Source organism: Podarcis pityusensis (genome assembly GCF_964106645.2).
Source record: "Podarcis pityusensis genome assembly, chromosome: 2".
NCBI lineage: Eukaryota > Metazoa > Chordata > Lepidosauria > Squamata > Lacertidae > Podarcis > Podarcis pityusensis.
In genome coordinates, this window is record NC_138029.1 from 44,039,570 (window position 1) to 44,065,736 (window position 26,167).

Here is a 26,167-nt window from a genome sequence, read left to right on the forward strand (position 1 = left end):
GTTCTGGAGGTCCATTCATAACCTGAAACTGCTCTTAACCTGAGGTACCATTTTAGCAAATGGGGCCTCCCACCGCCACCACGCCGCTGGAGCATGATTTCTGTTCTCATCCTGAAGCAAAGTTCTTAATCCAAGGTACTATTTCTGAGTTAGCGGAGACTGTAACCTGAAGCATCTGTAACCTGAGGTACCACTGTATATACATTTAACTCCATAGGCTCCATAGACCTTTATCTACAAATCTGTTTTGCTAACAAAACTGTAACATTGCTATATTGTACTGCATGCTTCTAGCCAGAAATGCAACTGTTGGTGCAAAGAAGGGGATGAGGGATTCATAGTGATTTGTCCAAATGCTGATCAGGGAATTTAGGCAGCAGACAGTGACCCACACTGCACAAGCAGACCTCATATCTTGTTGCGGTGTAGTTGCATTTTGAGATTAAACTGCTCTTTCTTAGGCCTGATTTAAATCTGTCCTTACAGTTACAGCAGATGGGTGCTGTCACCTTTAAGTCAGGTTCCCCTGTACTGACTTTTGCCATGCTAGTGTGCCAGTACGGTAAGCACCCAGATCAGAATGTCTTGGTGCTCTGATACTGTGCACGCAGGGGACAGCAACCCAATTGAATCTGATGTTGGGCTGTGTAATTTCACAAGACCATGTTTCGTCTCCATGTCCCACATAAACTCCATCTAAAGCTGAAAAGCAGCCAGCTTTTTCATAAAATGATGCAGATAGTAGAATACAACCCATAAGGCTTAAGAATACACTGAGTTACACCAGCACAAGGATTTTTGCTCTAGAGAGTTGGGAGAACCCCTAGCATAGATTTAGAGGGCCCATGAGAGAATCTTCCATTGCACAAACAGAAATTCTTGCAATGACAGAACAATTGCTTTAGAGCTATGCTGCAATTCCACCCTTTGTGGAATTAGCTATAGCAACCCCATATGGGTGACAGTTGACAACCCTAGCATCTTTGCCATTATCTATGCCATCTAGGCATGTACACACTGTTTGGAGGGTTTTCGGTATTTCTGAGGGACACTTTTGTACCTCAAACTAATATTGAAGTCAAGGAAAGCAACATACTCAGTGGCCTTGCATAATCACTTCATTCCTGGCTAACAAGAACTCGCAAGTGCAATCCCGAAATCCCAAACCATCGTTTGAACCATAGGTGAAGAAATCTGTGGCCCGCCACGTGCTGTTGGACTACAACTCCCATTATCCCTGACCATTGTCCATGCTAGTAGGAGCTGATTTGGAGGGCCACAGGTTCTCTACCCCTGACTTAGGCTATATACACATTAGTATCTTAAAACATAGTGAGATCACACATACACCTCACAGTTTAAAAGTCACATTTTATGTTGCTGTACATACCAGAGAGAGGGTGGGGATTGTCGTCACCTGATGCACATTATCAGCTTGGTTGCTTCACACCTGCGACACACATTGTAGCTTCAAATGTCAGCCATGGGAGCTCACTAGAATCAGAGCAAACATTAATGTGTACACAGCTTTAAACTAATAATTCAACAGCCATAAGTTAACTATCAAGTATAGCAAGGCAATGTTAAGTTTGTACTACCAACAAACTTAAATACAAACTTGCTATACTTGTCAGGAACAGATCAGCAATAAAACACCCAGTGTCAGTGAAGTTAACTCTTTATTCAAAGAAACCAAAACAGTGTAGGCCTAGCGATCACAGCAACTCCAGTAGGTCTTGCAGGGCCATAGCTAGGGGGTGGCAAGGTGGGGCCCCGCAAGGGTGAATTGAATGGGGTGGGTGGGTTGGAGGAGAGGCGGAAAGAAGAGCAATTTGTCAGTGGCTGGGGGCGCAATCTGGACAGTTCTGCCAGGGGCGCAAGATCACCTAGCTACGGCTCTGAGATCTTGCCCCAATGAGGTAGTTGCAAGGACTGAGGGTCCCCGCCTCCCCACCATTCCCTAAGAATCTTCCTCCCCCAGATCCCTCCCAAGCAATCTCAGGATTGTCTTGTCTCTCTTTGCTCTGCCCTCTTCATTTCTCTGCGTGTTCTGGGAAACCAGCGGGAAGGTGAGCCGGTCACAGCAGGAGGGAGAGACCCCCTGGCTTCTTCAGCAGCCTGTCCCCACTCCTCTCCAGCCTCTACTTCTGCCTCTGAGTCTGGACTGCCCTCTGCCATAGCCTCTTCCTGCTCACTAAACCCTGTTGCCTCTTCAGTTTCTGACGTCTCCCAGACTGCCCCCTCTTCTCCCTCTGACCACTCATCATCATCCCACCACCAATCCCCTGGCTCTGAGCTTTCTTCGCATGGGGGTTCCTTTGGGAGCTCCCCAGCTGGTGGCACCTCCCACCCCTCCTCTGCATCCAAACAGTCCATGACCGTGATAATCAACTTGTGGCTACTGAGCTATTTCTCATCAAAATATTGTATATGCCATTTATAAATATGCTGCACAGCAATTTTGTGTATATTTGGTACTAGGAGCTGCTGTGCCTAACACAGATATGATGCAATACTGCAAAAAAGGTATTGCAATTACTGAAAAGACAAGGGTTAAGGAAAAGTTGAGGGCTAACAATAGGACGTGGGGGGCACTGGTGGCAGTGAAGATACAGCCAGAGAAATGGTGCTGCTCATATACTGATAAAGAAGCAGAGCGGGTTATAAATATGTTACCTTGCCTTGTTTTAGGGTAGCATATCCCGCCTCCACCCCCACCCCCCGCCGCTCCACATCATACATTTAAGATCTATGGCTTTCTTCAAAGAATTCTGGGAACTGTAGTTTAAGGGTGCTGGGAACTGTGTCTCTGTAATGGGGAAAACTAAGGGAAATGGGTGGCGCTGTGGTCTAAAACACTGAGCCTAGGGCTTGCCGATTGGAAGGTCGGTGGTTCGAATCCCTGTGACGGGGTGAGCTCCTGTTGTTCGGTCCCAGCTCCTGCCAACCTAGCAGGTCCAAAGCACGCCAAAAAGTGCAAGCAGATAAAAAGGTACTTGTCTGGAGGGGAAGGTAAACAGGCATTTCTGTGTGCTGCTCTGATTTTGGTGTTCTGTTGCGCCAAAAGCGGCTTAGTCATGCTGGCCACATGACCCGGAAAAACTGTCTGCAGACAAACGCCGGCCAGTAAAGCGAGATGAGCGCTGCAACCCCAGAGTCGTTCGCAGCTGGACATAACTGTCAATCCTTTACGTTTACTTTTTTTTTTAATGGGGGAAACTACAGCTCTCAGGATTCTTTGCGGGAAGCCATGTACTTTAAATGTAACATTCCTTCTGTCGACTAAGGGGCCTTCCTGTTCTGTCTAGACGGAAAGAGGGAGACAGAAGCTAGTTGCAGAAGCTTCACCTCAGATTTGCTGAACGTTCTTCGAAACTCTGCAGGGATTTCATTTATTAAGCCAGTGTAGAACGTTAAAACTGAGCTGCACGTGACGTGGGACTTTTAGGCTTGCCAAATAACGTTTCCTCGCCCGTCTTTCGAATTCCTCGTTAGCTCCGGTCCCTTAATAACTCGCCAAAAGGCACCAATTGGCCGCCTGCGCGTTTTGAGCGCGCTGAACGGAACAGGCAGAACGCGCGCTGATTGGCGGTGGGCGGCGAAGGTCAGCGCGCGCGAGAGGAGGGGAGGGGAGCGGAGGGAGGAAGATTCGGAGTCGAACGCTTATTGTTTAGATTTAGCTCCCGCCAGGGACAGAGTCGGGAAGGAGGATTGGCGGAGGGAGCGGTGGGCGTGGCCGCGCGCGAGGAGTAGGCGGGGGAGCCGAGGCGCGAAGCTCTGGGGTTGGCTGCGGCGTCTCCGATCGCCGCGCGGGGATTGGTGGCTCCGCCGTTCCGTCGTTAAGCCGGCGGCGCGCGGGGAGTGGGCTTTCGGCGTTTGGGCTTGAGAGGGAGAAGGAAGCAGGCAAGGCGGGCGGGGGGAAAAGAAGAGATCTGTCATGGCGCGGGTGTCTGTCCTGGGAGTTTCGTTGCTGGAGAACCCGAGCCCCTTCGGCCACCCGCTCCGCTTCCAGGTGCAGTTCGAGTGCGGGGAGGCGTTGCCTCACGGTGAGTACGCGGGGGGGGGGGGTGAAGGGAGAAGCTCCCGCGCCAGGAGCCTCGTTCCCCAACCGACCCTCAGCCCGAGCCAGGTTCCGTCGCACGAGGCGGCCGCCCGCAACCGACGCCCGGGAGCCCCCACCCCTCCGCCAAGGATGGCAGGGCTGGGTGCCCCCCCCCCACGCCGCCTCCACTCCCGGGGCTTCCGCTGTGGCTTTATTTTGCCAGCCTGGACCCGGCTCTTCACACAGGGGCTGCTACGTGGGCGTTATACCTTCTAACTACTTAGAAAAATTAAAATACAGCTTTTATGAACTTGGTGCCTTAAGTTTTTGGCCTGCAGAGACTTAGCAGCTTAATTGGGGCGAGGCTGATCTTGAGATGGGTGTGTGTGTGTGTATTTATTTGTGTGTGTGTGTGTGTGTGTGTGTGTATATATATATATATACACACACACACAAATATAAATACACACATTCAGAAACACACACACACACACACACACACACACACACTTCAAAATGCCACCGGGTGTGGGGTGTCCTTCTGACCATTCTGCTGAATGAGGCCTTGGCCTCTGCCAAGAAGCCCCAGCCGGCAATACTGTTGGTCTGGGCAAAGAGCCAGTGTGGGGTGGAGATTTGGGCTGAGGAGACCACGGTTCAAATCCTTACTCAGCCAGGCAGCTCCCTGGGTGACCTTGAGCTTGGCATCTAACCTACATCACAGGGTTTTTAGAAGTGGGATGGAGGGGGAAAGCTATGCATGTCTCATTTAGCTCCTTGGGGTAAAGGTAGGATTTAAATCAGGGGTCATCAACCTTTTTCAGCCATGGGCCTGTCCACTGTCCCTCAGAACATGTGTGTCAGAGTATATTTTTTGCAGGGGGGAATGAACAAATTCCTGTGCCCCACAAATAACCCAGAGATGCATTTTAAATAAAAGCACACATTCTACTCATGTAAAAACACGCTGATTCCTGGACCATCAGCTGGCCAGATTTAGAAGCAGTTAGGCCGCATCCGGCCCACGGCCCTTAGGTTGTCCACCCCTGATTTAAATGAAATAAAATAGCATTGGCTGTTTTGGGGAGGAGGTTGTTACACACTGTTGGGAGCCCCAGCGCAGGTCATGTCCTGACCTCAATGCCAGCAGCCCTGTGGGGGCAAGGTGTAGCTGCTTGATGAGATCAGCAGAGAGCTCCAGAATGAATGCCCATATTCTTTCCCCCCAATAAATCATAGGCTCTTTATTTGTTCCTATAGGAAGAATTTCTTGAATGCCATAGTGGGAATACAGTTGGTCATTAGCCAATAGTAAGCCTGGGAGATGCACATGGTTAAAAGCTATGCCTTCCTAGGCATTCATTGGCAGTCAGTAAAACAGCAAAACTAGGTGTTATACTCTATAGAGTTGGTAACTTCTTATCTGAATTCTTTCAATTTCAGTTGAATGTTTGTTGTTGTCAATTTCTTATGGTGTTTAATAATTCTTCACTAGATACTGCAGTGGTCTAGTGGAAAACCATGAAGGCTGGTCTGTTAGGTCAAATGAGGCAGTGGCCCACTAAAGTCAACCTGCCCTCAGCTAACCCTCACCTGCCACTTGCATCCTATCCAGGCACTGGCACTGGTTATCATCTTGCTCCTCCTTAATCTGTTACCATTTCAGTACTCAACAAGGATGAACATGGGGGCAAAACTAGAATAAGTTGACTACCTGTCATTGGCTCTGGCCCTATCAACTGTTCTTCTGAGAGAATGCCAAAGTCCCTTTATTCTATGGTACCATTCTGCCTACTCCTTGGGACCATACCAGTCTCTTCCCCTACTATTCCTTTTTAATTGTGGATTCTGGATTGTTAAATTGAAAATCACTGCCTTCCTGACTTCTGCTCCTTGGTGATCTTCCACTACATTGGATTGTGTGAAGCAAGTTTCACTTGCTTCAGGACTGCTTTGATGGAAAGTTGCTGCTTCTGTCCCAGGGTAGGAGTGGGCTAAAAATGTCATTGTGGGACATTGTAAGAAATCAGGTTTACAATGTGTGTCATTTCCTTAACCTTAAATTTAGGCTACTGATTTTCTTATGAGCAGCAGGCACAAGTGCAAATCAAGAGCTTACTAAATGATGGCACTCTCCACAGAGAAAAATTGTAAGTCAGACTTTTAAAATAGAGTAGTGTATCATGGAAACCTGATGCATAAACTTGGGGAATAGCATTCAAAAAGGGGAACACTGCCATAAAATATAGGTAAGCATCTTATTCTCACCTTTCTTATCATTTCACATGCTGATTTTCTATACAACCATGAAATTTGGCATTGGGTGCATATTTCAGTATTCTGGGAATCGCAGTACAGTGGTGCCTCGCAAGACGAAAAGAATCCGTTCCGCGAGTCTCTTCGTCTTGCGGGTTTTTTCGTCTTGTGAAGCAAGCCCATTAGCGGATTAGTGCTACAGTACTGTATTAGCGGCTTAGCGGGCTTAGTGGATCAGCTGATAAGCGGCTTAACGATCAGCTGATAAGCGGCTTAACGATAAACTGATAAGCGGCTTAACGATCAGCTGATAAGCGGCTTAGCATCAGCTGTTAAGCGGCTTAGCCATCAGCTGATAAGCGGTTTAGCGGCTTGGGAAAAGGGGGGGGGGAGGAAAAAAACCCCGCAGGAACTCGCAAGACATTTTCGTCTTGCGAAGCAAGCACATAGAAAATTCGTTTTGCGAAGCACCTCCAAAACGGAAAACCCTTTCGTCTAGCGGGTTTTCCGTCTTGCGAGGCATTCGTCTTGCGGGGCACCACTGTATTTGTTAGAAGAACTGAATGTCTAGCCTTACAGCCGGAAAAGATATATTTGAGAGTGTTTGGGCAGTGCTTGGTGAAGCTTCAGAAGTTGCAAGCAGGGAGTCAGCTGAGCAGAGCAGGATTGGCAGAGGGGCATGTTTTAATGTCAGGGCTGTAGTGGGGGATGTTGACTGCCCTGGTTCCCTCACGGATAAGTTGCACATAATTCATACATCATGCAAAGTTTTGCCATTGCTTTTTTAAAATAAAGCATAGGGCCTTCACATAACATTATTGAGACCAGACTTCTCTTAAGAGTGTTGAGATTGGGGAGAAATGGAGGTACAGAAAATCACAGTGAGATCCTTTACTTTGGGGCAGGATGTGTATGGCCTTTCCAACTTAGGAGAAGCTGCAAGTTTTCTAAATTTAATAACCTTTGTGGACAGATGCCAAAAAAGCGCTACCTGCAAAGTAGTAAAGTTTGTAGAAGAAGACACATGAGAGTGAGCTGCAGCATAGGATCAACTTCCTATTTCAGATTCTAATCTCCTGTTAAGACTTCTTTCTTAGCAAAAAGCCAGGACAGCAAAGAGAGATTTCTGGTGAGCAAATGGGGATACTTTTGCACATTCCTCACAGCTCCTTATAGTTTCTTGTTGCTCCTGATGATTGCTCCATTTGCTAACATCCCTTTTGACTTGCATTGCTTTTGGCACAAAAATGTGGAACAGTGGACTTTATTTATTCATGACCTCACATCATTGGATACAAGTTCTTGTTAATTAGCGTTACTGTTACCTTGAGAGAACTACTAGCCTTCATAGCTGCACCAGTGGTCTATCATAGCAGATTGTGCACAATATTTTCTGACTTTTGTCTAATGAGATGATCCATAAAGGTTCAAGACAGACATAATAGCTAACTGGAAGTCACAGCTGATTTTGCATAGCAGATTCTTCACCCATGGTGGGAGCCTTTGCAGTTTGCTCCTCCCCTATGCAGGAAAGCTATCTGGCTTTTCTAAAGAAAAAGAATTTAAAACTCTATTTGTATATTTGCATTTAATTGCATCTGCACCTCTTCTTTAAAAAAAAAGAAAAGAAATAATGTAAAATAAACTTTTTACTAAACTGCTCCAAGGATTGTGGTGAGGAATCTTGATGAGATTATGAGTGATGCCCACTGCTCACTTAAATGGCAGATTTGCAGACCTTGACCTGGAGAGAGAGGGGGGGAGGCATCTGTACTGAACGCTGTGAGAGTGCTTCCAGATTGAGCCCATTGTTTGCAAACATTACATCAATATTCACCCAAAATTCCCCCATCATTGTTTAACAATATGAATTGTGGATATGCAAATGTTTTTTTGAGACACTGGAAAACAATAGAGGTTATTCAGCCCTGCTCTTGATCTGGTGTACACATTCTCTAAACACTGGTGCTAATGGTATATTTCAATGTGTATTTCAATTGGCTTTCTGAAGATGAAGGGAAATTTCCCTCAATACGTCTAGGATTCTGGTGCCCACACTCTTGCCAACTGATCCTTGTTGCTTTTACCTTTCAGATTTGGAGTGGAAGATCATCTATGTGGGCTCTGCAGAGAGTGAGGAATATGACCAAGTTCTTGACTCAGTGCTGGTGGGACCTGTTCCAGCTGGGAGGCATATGTTTGTGTTTGAAGTAAGTTTAGATCTATCTCTTGGAGAAGGATAGGAAAGATAAGCCTAAGGCTCCAATCTCTAGATTTTTCTCTTTAGATTCAGACAATGGAGAAAGATTGACAGATTTCATTTGAAAGGGACCTCGTGTTTCATTTTTAAGCTTTTTCAATTTTCATTTTCCCTAATAGAGAAGTGATTGTTACCTGGAGAAAATGCACTAAAATCTGGATTTCTCAGTTACCTATAACTGGGCAATAGCATGTCCACCAAAATTAAATGGTAGCTGTAAAGTAGAGGAGTTTGTGTTCTAACTCTGATTTAAGTTCATTTTTTTTTTTAATGATGCTTTTCTGAGTATGTCAACATTTTTTTAAAGTACCATGCAAATAAAGTCCATCATTATTGTTTGTGGCTAGAGTGCTATTTAGGTTGAGAAAACATGGGCTACATTAGTCATGAAAAGTCACCTGGTGTTGCTATACTAATATGAGGAGATGGAGAGAAAGAGTGGCGTATGACAGCCCTGCAGTGTATTCCAGTGTTACTCGGTGTTTGGGGGGAATTGCAGCTTGAGAAGGCTGGTTCATTTTGGTAGGGGTGATGATTAAATGCTTTTCCACCCTTTAGGGGAAAACAGTGATTATTGAAAATGAATTGCTGCTCCTGATATAAACACATAAATGCGTTAATATCAAAGTCTTAAATCCTTTTTGCTCAAGGAAAAAAAAGTGGCTCTTTGACCTGTGCTGATAACATTACTGTAGTAATTACAGAGCATTGCTACATTCTGGGGTGGTACAACTCTTAACGATATAGTTAGCCAGTGCTTTCAGGATAGCAATTCTTGTTAGAACATTAAACTAAGATGGAGGTTGATTAAATTAGTGTCCCAGTTCACTGGCTTTGGAACTGCAACTGCATTGCTTACTTTCTTTCAATTTGTGCTGAAGTATAACTCCATCCTTGGCCTTTCTACCACCTGTAGTCTAGCTTTCTTTCTCTGAAATAATTTTACAATCATGGTGAACTGACATGAGGATAATTCCCTGAATCTTTTGCTTGGTTTTCTGAGACTACATATTTTTGTTGCTTGTCTTTGTTGTTGCACAACACCGAGCGAAATAAAAAAAGCCTTGATTATGAACTCCAGTCTGTTGGCATTTCTTTCTTTTTTTTAAATAATATTTATTAGTAGTTTTCAGAATTATAAGAAGAAAAACATTAAAAAACAACATTAAAAAACAACACTATAATAGACAAAAAGAAAAGAAAAAACACAAAAACCAATACAACAATACAACAAAAAGATAAAAAGAAAAAAGAAAACAACACAAATCCCAACTTACATATCTAAAACTTCCATTTGCTTGTTTCATTGACTTCCTCACACCTCCCTTTTTGTATTCTAGTTTAATTAGTTATTTCAGCAAATTCTTAAAAAGTTCATCCTAACCTAATTTAATCTAATAATTAACTCAACAAATCCTTTCCATCTTTCCCCATATTCTATTATTCACATTACCTTAATTAATTTAACCTTATCTTACCCTAAAACACCTTAAAGCTTGAATCTTAGTTATCAAATATACATTACTCCTGATATCATTTCTGCTAAAGTCATATAGTTTCATTCCAACATTTCCCCTAATATTCATTAATTTTTAGCCAATTCCCCAATTAGAAAATTTTCTTTATAAATTTTCTTCCAATCTTCATCCAACGTCCCTTCTTCCTGGTCTCGGATTGTGTCAGTCCTTACTGTCCATTCCATCTAGTCCATCAACCTGGAAGCCTTATGTCCGAGGCCCTTAAGTCTCTTCCATGTCCCTTCTGCAATTCTTCTTCGTCTTGTTTATACTTGCCCTTTTCCTTGTCTTTTGTTGGTCTCTTTCTTAGTTTCTTTCCTTTCTCATTGAGGGGTAGGCCTCTGGGGGGTTCCAAGCCAGAATTGTCTCCGTCTCCCTTCATCAAACTCGCCCATTCCCCACAGTCCCACTCCCCACAATCCTCAATATAGTCCAAAAAGTATTTAAAAGCATATTCCAAGGTCTCTCCAACGTTGGGAACCTCCTCAACTCCAGACTCCCCCTGGCCCACTCCAACTTCAATCTTCAATGACAGCGGCTCATACTCCTGTAGGGCCTCGGGACTCTCCATTTGTATTATTTGGGGTGCAACCGCATCCTCCTCCATTATCTTCTGCACTTGCCCAGTCAGTACAGATTCATGAGTTGGTCCCTGAATAATTTCTGTATCAATATTCCCTGTTTGCCCACAGTTATTAACTGCAACAGTCAAATCCATTTTCTCATTCATCAAGTCCATCTTCTCATGCATCTGTTCCAGCAGGGCACTTGTCTTACATAAGGCAAGCACCCAGTCTTCTTTCCAACTCATCTTTAGTCAAGGTCAGAAAAGCCTGTTCCCACGGTCTTAATCTCACATCTGTTGAGCCCTCAAGTGTACCGCAGCAACAATTTGACAAGCTCCCTCTAGAGGAGGCAATTTGTCTGTTGGCATTTCTTCTATAACTGTATCACTTTGTTCCACCAACATAAGCCCATTCCTGGTTATATACACTTCAATGGATCTTGAATGAGGACTCTGTAGTATTGTCATTCAAGATTGGACCAGGCAGACCTAGGTTCAAATCTCCACTCAGCCCAGAAACTGAATGGCTAATTTAAAGTTTTAATATTCTTCAAGAATTGCAATGGGGATGAAATGGAAAAGCCTCAAGCATGTTGTCCTGAGTTTTCTTTTAAAAACAGGCAGGATGAAAATGTCACTTACCTTGTTTTGCCATTTTCTCTGCAGGCCAATGCCCCCAACCCTGATCTAATCCCTGAAAGTGATGCTGTGGGAGTTACAGTAATACTTATCACTTGTACCTATCTGGGCCAAGAATTCATCCGCATTGGATACTATGTCAACAATGAATATATGGATCCTGAGCTAAGAGAAAACCCACCCCTCAAGCCAGACTTCTCCCAGGTGAGAAACTGATCTGATAAAAGCAGCTTGTCCATCTTCTTGGCCTTCATGAAGGCCATGTCCTTGCCTTGGGAATTTGGATTGGGGACCCTTAACAGGATGCAAAGCAAGGCAAGTGAGGGGTGTGGCTTGGGGAGAGTCCAGATAGAGAGACGGGGGGGTGTATTTGGCCCCCAGCCTGGCGGTTCCCATTTCTTTTGGGGAGTACAAAATACTTGCAAGGCCAGAGTAGTAGCCTTTGAAACCCAGTCACTTTGCAGTGTTGGAAAATGCTATGCTGGGGGGGAGGGTAGATGTTATTTGGGATGACAATATGAAGCAGAAAGTTATACAATGAGTTCAGCTCAGTATTAATTTATTGCCTGCATTCTGAATAAGACAGTGCATTTTGACCAGAAAGCTGTGGAGTGGGCAGCCCTTGTGATATAGAATGGAGCTTTGATTTTTTTCAGGAGTTATAGCACAACTTAAATACACTTTTGGAGAATAGAGTAGTGATAATGGCCTGCTACATATAAAACCTTGTTTGTAATTGCATCTTCATCATGTTATGTGCTGATTGATGTGTCTGCAGCAGAGTAGTTTGAGGGAGCTTTAAATCTCAAAGAGAAGAGTAATATGTTTAGTGAGGTACCTACTCAGCTCCGTGAGTTGAGGGGACATTGATGATTCCCTCCTGGGAATCAAAGCATTGAAAGAAAATTGGGGTTACTGAGTCACAGCAGCAGATTTTAAGAGCCTATGGACTATAGAGTTTGGTTCAAGTCTTGTTTGCCATTTTGAAACCCAATGTGCAAGGTAAGTAGGTCCCCTGTACATGTCAAAAAGTAAGAAGGATTACCAATGTGAAATAGAATTGGAAGGATTACACCCAGATATAAATTTTCTCTCTATGTTGTCATAAAATAAAATAGTGTTAACTTTTAAAACCATTTTTTACTTCTGTTACCCCCCTCCTTTCTTGATATTGCTGCAGGAATTGAGTAGCTGTCAGCCTAGAAAGTTGATCCAAACATAAACCTATGTAACTTTGACCCCTATTTTTCTTACTTCCAGCTACAGAGGAATATCTTGGCATCCAACCCCAGAGTCACCCGTTTCCACATCAATTGGGATGGTCCTAGAGACCAGATGGACAATATTGAAAATGTAGACCCAGAACCTGATAGCTTCCTGCCTCCTAGCTGTGTCTACATCAAAGGCTTGGTCCATTCCATGGGTCTGCAACCAGAGAATTCCATGGACTGTATGTGATCCAAACACAATAATGCTGAGGACCCTGTGCAGTGAAGAGCAGCTGACAAGTTTTTGTGGGAGATGTAGGAGGGATTTGGGATAATGAAGCAACTGATATGTCTATGGAGATTGCCAATTCAGAGTCCTTTTCATGTTAGGGTTTGTAACAGATCTACAGGTCTGTTCTGTCATAGTATTTCTTCATTGATACTTGGATCCTCCTGCCACTAACCCTTGACAGGCACCTAGTCTAGCTGCATAAAGAAGAACCCTGTGTTTCCCTCCTTTGTTCCAGACCTCCAGAAGTCTGAGCAATGGGAGCTTCCTTGTTATTTTGAGCACCCATTTCCTGGGAACCTATCATAGTGGGTGCCTTCTTTTCAGGACAGTTTTTCTGTTGCAACACAGCTAAGTCTTGATGAGTTGCTGCTGGCAGAATAGCTAGCAATTACAGTCAGGTCTTGATGCCTCTCAGGAGTTGATAAGCCTGTCCCAATTTTACAATCTGTGCTTAGTAAAAGGTGATGGATGATGAGATTTAAGCTGTACAATTTACCTATTTGCACAAAGGTCCCAGCACTGCTTTTGAGAGCTCCCTCTTTTAGCTTGCACCAGTTGGCCTTCTTTCTACCACTGACCCAAAATCTGCCCAAGGCCACAGTGAGCAGGAATTGCATCAACTCCTTTAGACAGTGGCTAAGTTTACAAATCCCTCCACAGAGGAAACATGCCTTTCTTCAAAAGGCCTGCACTTGTGTTTTTTTTCCTGGCCTGCCTCCAGTCGCACACCCTTCTTTTCTGTTATTACCTGCCCTGATACTTGATCTCTCTATTTCTCTCCCTGGTATTTTAGAGATGAACACAGCATATAGGTGTTTAAAACATTTTTGCGTTGTATGTCTGACCAATAAAACTTTTTGGAATAATCTATTTTGTGAATTCTTAAGTGGTATCTAGTTGGTTGAATACCGAGAGAACCTTATTAAAGATTTTGCTGCAAGGGACTACTCATTTTGGCAAGGTTAAAAAATATATAGGTAGAATTTGCTTCCTTAAAGCAGGAGTGGCAAAATATAGTTGTATGCAGTGTTAATGATCTGTAAGAAAACTGTAGAGTTGGAAGAGATCCTGAGGGTCATCTAGTCCAACCTACTGCAATACACCAAGTCATGCCCCCTAAATCTGTCCTGGGGGTTTCCCTGACCCTCTGGACCAGAATTGGGGAGGGTGCAGGGCACAACACTTGTTTATGCTGATGGCTACCACCCCTGATGATGGTAATTGGCTTACCTCAAGTCAATGGATTATATGAAGTAGACTGAAGTTAGAATTTTTAGGGTTGGTTGACTCATTTTAACTGATTTAAATACATTCATTTTTCACTGCTGAAAGGTTTTCAACCTGATCATTATTCAGCATGTATATGTCTGTGGCAGTGTGGTTAAAAGTAGCTTGTGAACCAGTGGTGCTGCACCAATACTATGAAGTTCAGTTACAGTTCTTTTTTTTCTTTTTCTTTTTTTGGCACCACGACAGTTGTGGCAATTGGTGGAAACTTACCTTAGTCACGCTGCTTTCTGCAGGGAGTTACATAAGCAATAATTATTCACGGATCAATATTAAACACCTTTTACATGTGTGTCCAGGTGATTTACAACATATCTTTAAAACTGGAAAAAAAAAAAATGTTGAAATGTTGATAACCAGAACCTTGAACATGGTTCTGCGGCAGGTAAACTGCCAGTACAAATCCTGCAAACAAAAGTGTTAATAATGCTGCTGCTTAAAATGTGCTGTCGCTCTTTCGTGACACTTTCCCCCCAGTCTGTTATTTCCCTAATATTGTGTGTTCTGTTTCATATTGTATTGCCTGCTTCTGGCCACCAGTACAACCTCCATTTTAAGGAGTTTGTGGTCCTTTCTCAAATTCTTGGGCCAAACATGGCAGGAAAGTTACTTATTGCACAGATTCAAGGCTCCCTCTTGCCTGCCACTACTATCATAGCTTCAAAACTCGAGTTAATTTTAGCTCATTTATAAACTTCAGCTAATCTAAAAGGCAATCTGCTCAGTTGCTAAAGCTGGGTATAGAAAACCAATTTTACTTGTGCACTGCAGTATGTGGTGACTTCAATTTGCTGTTGGATGCGATTCAAGAAGCTGAGTATAACAAAGCTCAGTAAACCTGGGACCTGAGTGTTCCTAGGCATCACAACAGCAAGGTTTCCTATGTGAAGGATGGAAGTGGTTTAGTTTTTGTCAAAGCAATAAAAAAAGTATTGACTGGTGGATCTTGCTCAGGTAAGCTGGCAAAGTCCTTGGAAGGTTCCTTGGAAGGCATGAAATCCAAGAAAGCAAGCTAAAGGAATAAGAGGGCTTGCATGGAGCTCTCCCCCTTTATTCAGTACAAATGGGTAGTGTACAGCTCTCAGCTTTGCCTTAACATTCCAGCTGCCCATTGTAGGTGGAGGAAAAACCTTATATAATTACATTATCCGCCTACCTGTTAAGGCTATATTTTTTGCCCAGAGACATCAAATTAAGTTTTTAAGAAACTGGACCATCCTTGTAATACGGAACTTCACACAATTGCATATTGGTTCTGTCCCTATGTGAAAATGAGACAGTGTAGTCCCCATCCCTTGCAGATGACCGCAGTGCCTGGAGACAGAAAGACAGCAATAACCAGAGAAGAGAGAACCACTGGGAGGAGTGCAGAGAGAAGGAACGCCATGGTGCATCTGCACCAGCAAAACCAGACACCTTCAATAAACATGTCTCTGCTGTATTGATCTCTATAGCCATAGCAGGCACTATAACTCTCCAATGGCTTGAATTTACCCCCATGGCCCACTCTGCCATTGTCTCTTCAGAAAGACAGATGTCAACAGTCCCCATACAAGAACCTCATTAAAGCATATATAGTGGAACCTCGGTTTTTGAATGTAATCTGTTCCGGAAGACCGTTCAACTTCCAAAACGTTCGAAAACCAAAAACTGAAAGCAGAAGCCTCAGTACAATAGGGAAACTCAAAACATAAGCTGCGTGGCACGTTTGGCTTCCAAAAATCATTCGAAAACTGAAGCAGTTACTTCCGGGTTTTTGGCGTTCGAAAGCTGAAACGTTTGTCAATGGAGACGTTCGACAACCAAGGTTCCACTGTATATTGTTGGGAAAAAGCACCAAGGCAAAAGCCAGCTCCAGATGGCTGGAATGCAAAACAGGATGTTATGTTTTGCAGATGTACTGTTGGAGAAAAGGTGGAGCCTATTCTCTGTACTGAGCACCGGATGTTAGCTCAGTGTGTCATCTGACCTGTGCTGGAAGTACAGGGGAGGAGTTGTGTGACTCTTCTGATGGAGACTGAAGGGTGCAGTCACATTTCTATGTACTGTTGAGTGACAGGAATAAAACATGTAGAAAGGACTCCTGTCTGTCTCATTTCCCCTCCCTGGGGAGAATGCAGGGAGGGAGAGAAGCAGAGAAGCAGAGGGTGTGTTTTCCTCACATCTAATGAGGGAAATCACCAGTTTATGACCTAGCCTGCCAGGAGACGCAGCGGAGAGGTCATCAAGTATCTCACTCAGTTGCCCGGGGGAGGCCAGTTTACCTCTGACTGTGAGCTGAGATACTAAGTTGGGCCTGATGGAGACCCACAACTTTGGAACCCCTTACTTCCCTGATTTTTCTTTAGGAAACAGTGCAAAAATACTCCTTTAGGTTGCCTTCTGATACATAACAGGGATCTCTTGATTTGCACTACTTATAGCTTTAATATTCTGTGCCAATGTAACTCAAATACTGTTCTCAGTACTGGAGGGGGGAGGCAGAAGGAGCTCAGCCTTGCCAATAGTCTTGACAACAGAAAAGGCGTGGGCTTTCCCTATATTTGTGTTCTCCTGAGGGATAAGAACCTCAGCAAGAAACACTCTTATCATACCTTCTTTCCTTGTCAAAGAAAAGGAGAAAGGGATCTTTAAAATCCTTTTCAAGGTCACCTTTGCTTTAAGCTGTGTCTAAATGAAACTCCCCTCTTGGCACAAGAGGATTTGAAAACTATATATGAAAAAGTACTATTCCAGTTGCATGTTGGGATGAGGATGAGGAAGATGTGGAGGGGAGCATTGAGAGCTTATTGCAAATAAAATAAACTTATTTTGCATACTTACTCCAGTCTATCAGCTGCAACCACAATACCAAGAAAAAGCCAAGTAATGTTCAGCCCTAATAGTGCTTAAGGACAGGGATGATGTGGTTTTCTCTGATGGGCAAATATGCAGCCAGGTGACCTGTGGGAATCTGGACTCTTCTCTTCCTTTTTTGGATGTTTAGTAACCCTAGCAGGCTTACTAAGACCCAATCTCCTTGAACTTGAGTAGATTGCAGATGTTTCCCCCCTTTGGGGGAACAGTTCAAACTCCCAAGGGTGCATTGTATCTGAACTCAAGGGAGACTGCAACATATAACCACTGCATTACAATACGTCAAGAGGTTTGGCACTATCAGTTGTGGACTGGTTTTTATCACACAGCATGTGATTGGTTTACCAATGCCAGGATGTTACCAACATGACTTTTTGTGTGTGGATGATTGTTGCTGTTACATACACTGCATTTTTCTGTGTTTTCTTCTGATTTCACTGCACCACCCCCACCAACCTCAGCCATATATATGTGCTTGCAACTCAGGATAACCCTTCATGTATCTGAAGTGGACTGTAGACCATGAAAGTTTATTTCGTAATAACTGCGTCTCTAAGGTGCCACAGGACTCCCTGCTACTCTGCTGCAACAGATGCATGCATCTACTCCTCTAGAAATTGTAATAATGCTGTAGATACAGTTTGGAGTCATTTCAGCTGCATAGACTGCCCTCCCCTTGAAAAGGGTGGCAAAGCAGGTTTGAACAGCTTTTACTTATATTTCCATGTGCCCTAAAGAACACCAATGTGCCCTTCTGGAGGTAAACCCTAGCCCTTGAAGGGGAGCATTAACCAGAGCTGTTTCTTCCTGCTGTGCTGTTCTGTGCTTGTGCTGTGCTGCACTGAATTTGAGGCTGGAAGGTTCCCTGTGGTCTCAGAAATACCCCAAACTCAAATACTGTCCTCACTTCCTGGCACCAACTGTTCACATAACACGTATGCTGCTCCATGATCCAGATATTTCACAACAACAGAAGGGAACCTTACAGCTGCACAATAGCTGCCTTTGTTGTGCTTTGTTTAATCTCCTCTCCACAGGGAAATAAAGCTGGTGGCACCAATCCAAGTTTCATAGTCTGCTGTGGGCTGGAGGTACATCCTTCTCCCTTTTAATCAGATGCTTATTTACTACATCAGTGCATGGCCCCACCACTGCAATTTGCTTCATCTGCTCTTTGGCAGAGTCCACGGCAGGAGCCACATCTTCTTCTAAGCAAACTCTGCCTCGTTTTTCTCTCTTTGACATCATATTACAAGGAGAAATCATCATGTGAGCTCAAAGAGGAAATCTAGCCAGACTGGCCTGTTTACTACCATCTGGGCTCCATTTGCTCATCAGACACTCTCCACCCTTAAGACTCCATAATACATGCATAGTTATTGATGTAGGTAGGTAAAAGGAAAGCAGAAATTATAACATTGCATGCTGCTTGTGAAGTTCTCGCTATTTATGTTATACAAGTGGGATAATCAGCCTATTATAACCAATATATTTAAGTCTAATTAATGCATGAATGGGTTAATACCATAGAGTAAGCTGTCCTGCCAGGCTTAGCCATGCCCACTTCCCTTACTTTGGGTAATCAAGCATATTATTCTCCAGTCAACCTGAGAAGCTCAGCATGTAAAGAAGTTTGAGCTGGCTGTTCCAGCTCAGACTGCATGGCTCTCACAAGCCATTATGGAGTTCCTATACCAATAATTAGGGAACTTTCACCACTTTGTAACTAAGACAAGTTTTTCTGCCTGTGCAACCCTTTCTGAAGCACATGAATCTGACCTTTGAATAATGTGTAAGTAAACCATTTTTAAACTTACCAAATGCATGGTATTTTTCCTATGCCAGGGGAAGAGGGAAACTTTGGAAATAAACTTTTTAAGGCGAATTTTTTGGAATGCACTTTTAAAGTTTTACAGCCTCTATTTCCATGCTTTACTTTGCTGCATATTCTGTGATTTTAAATCTCTGCCAAGGTTCTCTCACCAAATAGTATTTTCCCCAAACTTGGATATTGGCATCCAGGAATTACCCATTTATACCTCCCCCCCGCCCCCGTGAACCAACAATACATGTATTTGTAAAATCAAAGCAGTAAGGTTTGGGTAATACTTGGTATGGCTCTCTAAACACTACAAATCAGTTTGCATCCAGTGTAACTATCGTGAGCCCCTGCAAATAATCTGGAGGATTGCACCCCAGTGAGTGTGTTGGGGACCCTTTGTTAAAGCTCTCCAAACCCACTGAGAGTTTCCCAATGAGAAAAAAATTCAGTGCTAAATAGGTATGGAAACTGATTTTAATCTGTGGTGTGTACAACTGCGCTCTGAAATTCACCCACCTCAAACAGGTACCAAACTCTTCCAGTATTTCAAACACACTATCTGAAGCTATTTTCTTACTGTTTCCCTGCACACATTTTTAAAATTTGAGTAGTAGAAGCTTATCTATTAGGGCAAATGGGGCACCGCTGCCAGGGGTGGCACTGCTGGCGAGCTTCCTCTGCCTTAGTTTCAGCATTACCCTTGGACAATTCAGTAGGGAGGAGGAAGATGGCAGAATTATAACTACGGTAGTTTGCTCCGCCTGTCATGGATTCTGGATCTACCTACTGTTGGTCTTCCCCCATTCACGCCCACCCCCACCATGGAAATGTAATATTTGACACAGTCCTCATGTTTACCCAGCAGAGGAGAGGTTGGAGGAAGTACAAAAATGCAAAGCTGAGACAAATACCTAAAGCTATTCACATGTTTAATAGTAGTGTTTGATTAATTTTATTAATTTGAACTGGTAGCTTCAAATTTGAAATTAGCATCCTATTTGAAAATGCTGTATATTCATAAGTACTTGAAATGCACTAATTTGTTAAAACGTGATTGGTTTTCAGTGTTCAGATTTCAGATGTGTTCATTATTGACCTAATTTGATCTCTGTCTTTGTGCTCAAAATCAGACTAATAAGGCCTATGCTCATGCAGCCAAAATAGCTAAAATTAAATGCCATATTTTATCCCTTTCATAGGAGTGGATAAAACTGCTACTTTTGAGCATCCAGTTGTCAGTCACGTCCTGGAGAGAATAACTTTGCTGTATAAGGAAATCTAGTAAGAAGTTTTTAAGCTGAGGTTGGTCAACTATCAGGGATACTGTAAAGGTGGATTTCCTTCCTGGTTTGGCCTGGTTGTCTTGGACAAAGTGAACTTTGACATCCCTTCCAACCAAGTATGATTTTAATTTGTGTGTATCAGGGTTCAGGTGAAGCCAGGACCCACTCTTAAAACCTAGTTTCAGTACCAGGATCATGACACTCTTGGAATATATGAAGTATACCTCCATAGGTGCATGTAGACTATTGGTGCTGGATTGCACTAGTTCAAGTATAGTTTTTAAAGAATCATCTGGAATGACACTTAATTTTGTGTAGTATGCACAATTTCAGCTAAGGATCCAGAAATCAGAGAATATTGGCAGAAAAAAAGCTGCTGAAACATAGGATTCTGTATAAGTTCTTGCCCTCTGAATATGATCCCTGTTATCTGTTTCAAGACCCCAACAACCTAGTTTATTATTTTATTTGACACATCTATAAACTGCTTCACAGCCAGAGGCCATTAAAGCAGTCAGTGTACAATTAAAAAAGCACACTGGTACTTCGAGAAGTACCTGCTCGCTTGTACTGTGATAAGGTTTAGGTTGCAAAGCTTAGCACATTTACCGGTTACAGGTTGTAATTCCGTGCGCTGTTCTGGTTCGCCAGAAGCGGCTTAGTCATGCTGGCCAAATGACCCGGAAGCTGTACGCCGGCTCCCTCAGCCAATAAAGCAAGATGAGCGCCGCAACCCCAGAGTCGGTCACAACTGGACCTAATGGTCAGGGTCCCTTTACCTTTACCTTTACTTCTCCCAGAAGTCTCTTCTGAGCAAACATGTGTAATGTTGCATTATGAGTTTCCCATTAAAGGATGAACAACTTTCTCATGGTGCTTTCTGCCACTCGGGGGATAGAAATAGGGCCTCATTCTGTTGGCTACACAAGAAATAACATGAAAGGTGAAGGTGAGAAGAGGATGGAGAGAAAGTTAAGCAAGAGCAAAAATGGCTAAAGCATTAAGAAGAAATTGAGTAAAGCATGAAAAAGTATTGGTCATGACTACTGTATTAGTTATTGCTACTGAGACACTTGAAACAGTAATAGTTCACTCTTAGAGGCACTTAAAAAGAACAGAAAATTATTGTGCCTTGTATTTGTTTTGCTTTTTCATCTTCCAGCACCAATCTTTAACATACACATACCCTTAGTGCATAGTAAAGCCCTGTAAAACCTCTGAGGTTCTTAGGTTATGTGCCCTTCTGCATTCTGAATAATGCCTAGCAGGTTAGTGGTACAGTACTGTGTTAACTGTCTAGTTGTAACTTCCAGAGAGAGAGATGGGATAGTTTACTGCAGCAAAAACAAAGAAGAATCTTGTGGCATTTTAAGGCTATCATAATAAATAATAACTGTATTAGTATTTAAGAAGCATTTGTCATGGTGACAGCCATGTCCTACATTGCCTCCAGGGCTGTTAACAATTGCCAAAAAAACAGTGAAGTGAAAATGTAGCCTAGACTCTTCCATAACGTTTACGTTGGTTACACAACGTGCTCCGGAAAAACCCAGGAAAAACCCGCAGACTGTGTATGTCACAAAATGAACAACTATCAACAATACCTCGGGCATCAGATTTATTACATAAGTTCAGCTCGTTATATAAGCTCTGAGGCCCCCCCCCCCGCAACTTCAGCCAAGATTTGGAAAATCCTGTCATCCTACGGAAATTTAGATAAATTAGGGCCAAACTAGACGGAGAAACCTCTGAATTCACTTTACCCAGCCATTGTTTCACACGCTCACGTAGCTAGAGACATAGAAGGCGCAAATGCACTGTTTCCTCCCACCCTCCAGTCCGAGTTTATGGGCGTGGTAAGCAGCCTACATCAGAGAGCGCTCCGGGTTAATCAATAACAAGCATAAACGTCTCCATTCATTCAAAAGATGGCACAGTCAGTCTATATTCATACATTAACCGAAGTGCATAAACAAAGGGGTAGTCAAGGACTGTCAAACGTTAGTCTAGGTACACAAAGCAAGCTGGTGAGCACAAGCTCAGCTGAACGCCCATTCTTATCCGAGCATTGCTTTGTCAGGCTCCCGCCCCTCAAAAATGAATTTATTCCATACTGGTCAACCGAGGACAATAGCTTTGCGCAACAGCGAACCCCTATGCTCGCTGCACAATGGAATCCCTGTATTATTTATTTCTATTTTAAATTCCCACTGGAAGCATCAAACCCCACGCCCGGTTTTCGCCCTCTCCCCGCTTCCTCCGGAGACGCGTTTTACTGCTGCTGCTCCTCCTCCTCCCTTTACAATGGACATTCTTCGGAATTAGGAAAATCTAAATATTCTAATAATAGCACCCTGAGCCCCCATCTCCCGGCCTAGCCAATTAGCGGATCCACACCAGAAGGGTGGGACTCTAAATCTTCCGTTAGCCAATCACAGAAGCCGGTAGAAGCCTTCGGCTTCAACCCGACACTTTTTGCGCAAGAAGGAGGGCGGGCGCGCGAGAGGAAGCCGTCACGGTCCGCGGGCCAATTGCGACCGGGGCTTCGGCGACGGGACCAATCGGCTGGCGGCAGCCGCGCAGGCTAGCCAATGGCGCACGCGCGGGGAGGTGGCGCCGCCGCCGCCGCCGCCGCTGCTACTGCCGCCAGGGGAGAAGGGGGCGGAGGCGACCCCGGTCTGGCAGGGGAGGGGGGGATTGGGCCTGGCTGGGCCCAGCCGGAGCCTCCTGCCGCCTGCACCGAGCGAGCGGGGAGAGCGCCCCCTCCCCGCGGGCCCAGCCCAAGCCCCAGCCCGGCCCCCGCCTGGCCATGGGCAACGCGGCCACGGCCAAGAAGGGCGGCGAGATTGAGAGCGGTGAGTGCGCGCGGCGGCGGGAGGAAGCCGGGTGTGGGGAGCGGGGGCCGCAGTCTGGGAGAAGCCGAGGCAGGAACTGGCGCCGGACCTCCCTCTTCCCTCCCGGAGCGGTGAGTGTTCTGGGGTTTGCGGGCAGCCGGTTCCGGAGAGTGGAGGAGCAGCGGGGGCGTCGCCGCCCGTGAAGCCCGCTTGCGGGGCAGGACACCGCCTTGCCCACCCTGCCTTCACACCAGGTACCCCGGGCCGGGAGGGGGGGTGTTTCCCCAGCCAGGCCTTTGCCTCAGCCTGCCGTGCCAGGCTTATCCGGAGTGGGGGGTGGCGGCCGGCCCCTCCGTGCCTCGTTTGTGGGGCACCTGGCTGGCCGGTGCTGCCGGGGGACTTTGGGGCCGATCCGGCCGGTCTGCCTGCGGCGCTCTCCGGCGCCCCCGCCCTGCCTCCTCCCCTGGGAGCCTGCGAGTTCGCTGCCTCCACATGGAGTGAGTCCCCTTGTCCTGGCTTCCCAGCACAACCCATTCTTCGCGTTCGCCTTCCCCTCCCATGAGCATTACTTTTAATGCTTTGTCCGATTTGGGTCCACGTGTGTGTTTATTCGGTGAAGGGGGTTTGTAGCATGGAAAAACGGGTTTAAAAATAATAATTGGCGAGCTGGGGTTGTTTTCTACCTCTGGCAACACTGCCTCTGGTCGTGCCTGTGCGCTAAAAACCAGTTTGTGTTGACTTGTAGGTTAGTTATCCTCCCCAAATATATCAAACAGATTTAAATACGAAGCGTAGCATTTTCTCATTTATCTGAAGCTGCATAGTTAACAGTGGCTGGTACCGAATATGTGCAATGAAGCTAACACTTTGCTATTGCTTTTAGGCAGGTATGACAGGGTTCCTGTTCAATAGACAGCTCGCCCTGTTAAAACACAAATGGAAGGCTACTTAATTCAGCAGAGACAGACGGATGTGTCCGCTACGCCCCACCCCCCAAAGGAAGTTGCAGAATGGAGCTGCAAACTGGTCAGGCAGGGCCTCAGATGGAAAGACTAGCAACAAAGCAGGAAGTATGTTTGTAGCGTACCTAGATGGAAAACAGAGAAGTCTGCTTGGATTGCTTTCGAGGAAGTGGAAGGCAGGATTTTGTAGCTGGCGGCAGACTTGCAGAACAGTCAAAGAATTAATGCTGGAATAGGACCTCATGAAAACTATTTAAAACTACACACACACACCCCTTTGGGGTTCTTTCATTTTACCTGTCTTCTTTGGGAGCTTGTGGCATGCAAGCCTGTTCAATTAAGTATGAGTTTTACCTGCCACATTGCATCCAGGCAGTGGGTGTGCAAAACTCGGCCTTTTCTTCTGCACTGGAGAATTCAGGTCATTTTTCTTTAGGACCAATGCATCTCACAACCTTGTTTTGTATACCAGCATCTTTAACAGCTGGGCTTGGGCTCAGTTACAGATAAAAAATGTGAATCAAAGTTACACTGCAGAACTCAGGTTTTCTAGGTGCTAGTACTGTTCTTTGAACATGGAATTGTCCATCCTTAAAGGCTCCCTCAAAAGACAGAGAAGGTATAGGGGGGAAATGTATGAAAATTGCAAAGGAAGTGCCAGGGCTTGGCACAGAAGGTTATAAGAGAGCTCTCAGACTTCTGCTCCGTGTGGACTCAGTCCATGACCCAGCATGTACTACTAAATCCCTTCCCAGAGTTGTGGATGGGATTCAGGAACCTTGACTTCTTGTCCATTATTACTCTCTTCCCTTCCCAGCTTGTTTTATTCTGTGATCAAAATCCCATTACTGTTTAGACTGAGGCTGACCCTTTCCCAAAGAGATTATTACACTTAGTAGCAGTATGGCAGGATTATATCTGTGGCTTGTAATGATCACTGTAGAAAGAGGAAAGGGCAGGGCACATAGCAAGTGTACAAATTCCTACCCCTGCATCACTGCCTTACAGTGTTTTAATGTATTCATTGTTCTCAGCACTTCATTCATTTGTCAGCTGTTAACAGTATCCAGGGATTGCCCAACAAGACAACTACAAGAATCCACCAACAGCCAACCTGATCCAAAAACACCCACCCCACCCATACATGAAAACAAAGTTCACCACAGCCAATCACAACCAACCAACCAACCACACCCTAGGGCAACCCCAACCTCTCTCACCACCAGAGGAACACAAGCAAATAGTAAAGAGAAACCACACAAGCGATGCTGACACAAAACCCCACACATACATTAAGTTAAATAGAAACATTGCCACCTGACCCCACCCCCACCCTCCATTGCCCCCTCCACCTCTTCCCCCCTTTTCTTCCCAATGTAACACTAATGTTGCAACAAATGAAACTGATCTGTAGAAAATGTAACTTGAAAAAGAGACATTGTACATACTTTTGTAAACCAAGAAACCTTTAATAAAAAATACATTAAAAAAACAGTATCCAGGAATTTAGGGACTCTGTAGTAAGAATGAGATGGACCAATATTTTGGACTTCCTGAACAGCAAAAGCCTGATTTATACTGTTTTTATTAACCACAAAGATAGCTATTGCCAAAGAAAGAGAACTCAACATTGTGCATAAAAAATAAGTTGTGCAAATTAATATTTTGTGCAGATACACTTATCTTGGAGAAATATGTCTATGTTTGATTCTAAATATATTTATATTATTTTGTGGAATTTAGAATATATCCTGGAAGGGAAGCACAGGTAAATGAGTGACATAGGGTAACATGAAGTGCAAGATTCATAGGTACTTGTGCATGGCTTCGATGATCACTGGTTCTTTCAAAAGCCCATTTGTAAATATTAACTGAAGGACTGAAACCTACTGTTATATATTTAAAACGTGGATTTATCAGCAGTCCAAATACTACACCATATTTGAGTATGTGGAATCTCAGGACATGCATAGTTCTGACTCTTAAGTTATTTTTATTTAGGTAAATGTATACCTTGTCCTTCTATTGTGATCATGGTACTTGGAAGTGGAGTTTGTTAAGTCAAGATAGGGAAAATTTAAGGACACTTTCCTTAAAATTGTCTTGAGTAGTTGTGATTGAATTCTAAACATCCTTCAAAACTTTAGCCTGATCATCAGATTTAACATACATGCATGCATGTCATCTAATAAAGTTCAAGTTCATAAATTGATGGTTGTAGCCAAAGCCCATGATAGTATTAATGCAATAATACAGAACAGATATTCATAATACAAAAAGACTGCCAAGTTCCTGAAACACACAGTTTTCCTTATATCTCTCTCAGACCTCCAATTCTAATATT

General features: G+C 44.3%; 2 protein-coding genes and 1 long non-coding RNA gene across 4 annotated transcripts in view; 2 read left to right on the forward strand and 1 right to left on the reverse strand.

Moving 5' to 3' along the window:
* The window catches only part of LOC308472315, a 97,563-nt gene extending 93,866 nt beyond the window's left edge, over positions 1-3,697 (reverse strand). For both annotated transcript variants that reach the window (XR_013983421.1, XR_013983422.1), the window contains exons 1-2: positions 3,349-3,697; positions 1,391-1,494 (exon numbers count right to left, since the gene is read on the reverse strand). This is a non-coding gene — a long non-coding RNA (uncharacterized lncRNA). The remainder of the gene's footprint in view (positions 1-1,390; positions 1,495-3,348) is intronic.
* Positions 3,698-3,827: 130 nt separating this feature from the next.
* On the forward strand, positions 3,828-13,645 carry ASF1B (anti-silencing function 1B histone chaperone). Its single transcript, XM_080997042.1, has 4 exons — positions 3,828-4,046; positions 8,393-8,508; positions 11,307-11,483; positions 12,540-13,645. The coding sequence occupies exons 1-4, from the start codon at positions 3,938-3,940 to the stop codon at positions 12,735-12,737; spliced, it is 600 nt and encodes a 199-aa protein (XP_080853168.1). The 5' UTR covers positions 3,828-3,937; the 3' UTR covers positions 12,738-13,645.
* Positions 13,646-22,705: 9,060 nt separating this feature from the next.
* PRKACA (protein kinase cAMP-activated catalytic subunit alpha) overlaps positions 22,706-26,167 on the forward strand; it is a 59,499-nt gene continuing 56,037 nt past the window's right edge. Inside the window, exon 1 of the mRNA XM_080997030.1 lies at positions 22,706-22,882. Within this exon, the coding sequence (XP_080853156.1) occupies positions 22,837-22,882 (46 nt within the window). The 5' untranslated portion in view covers positions 22,706-22,836. The remainder of the gene's footprint in view (positions 22,883-26,167) is intronic.

Bases quoted from the DNA above. Each gene is read 5' to 3' on its own strand.
- ASF1B (XM_080997042.1), top strand. From the start codon at position 3,938: ATGGCGCGGGTGTCTGTCCTGGGAGTTTCGTTGCTGGAGAACCCGAGC. The intron at 8,509-11,306 runs GTAAGTTTAGAT...TTTTCTCTGCAG, and splicing joins GGCATATGTTTGTGTTTGAA to GCCAATGCCCCCAACCCTGA. The intron at 11,484-12,539 runs GTGAGAAACTGA...TCTTACTTCCAG, and splicing joins TCAAGCCAGACTTCTCCCAG to CTACAGAGGAATATCTTGGC.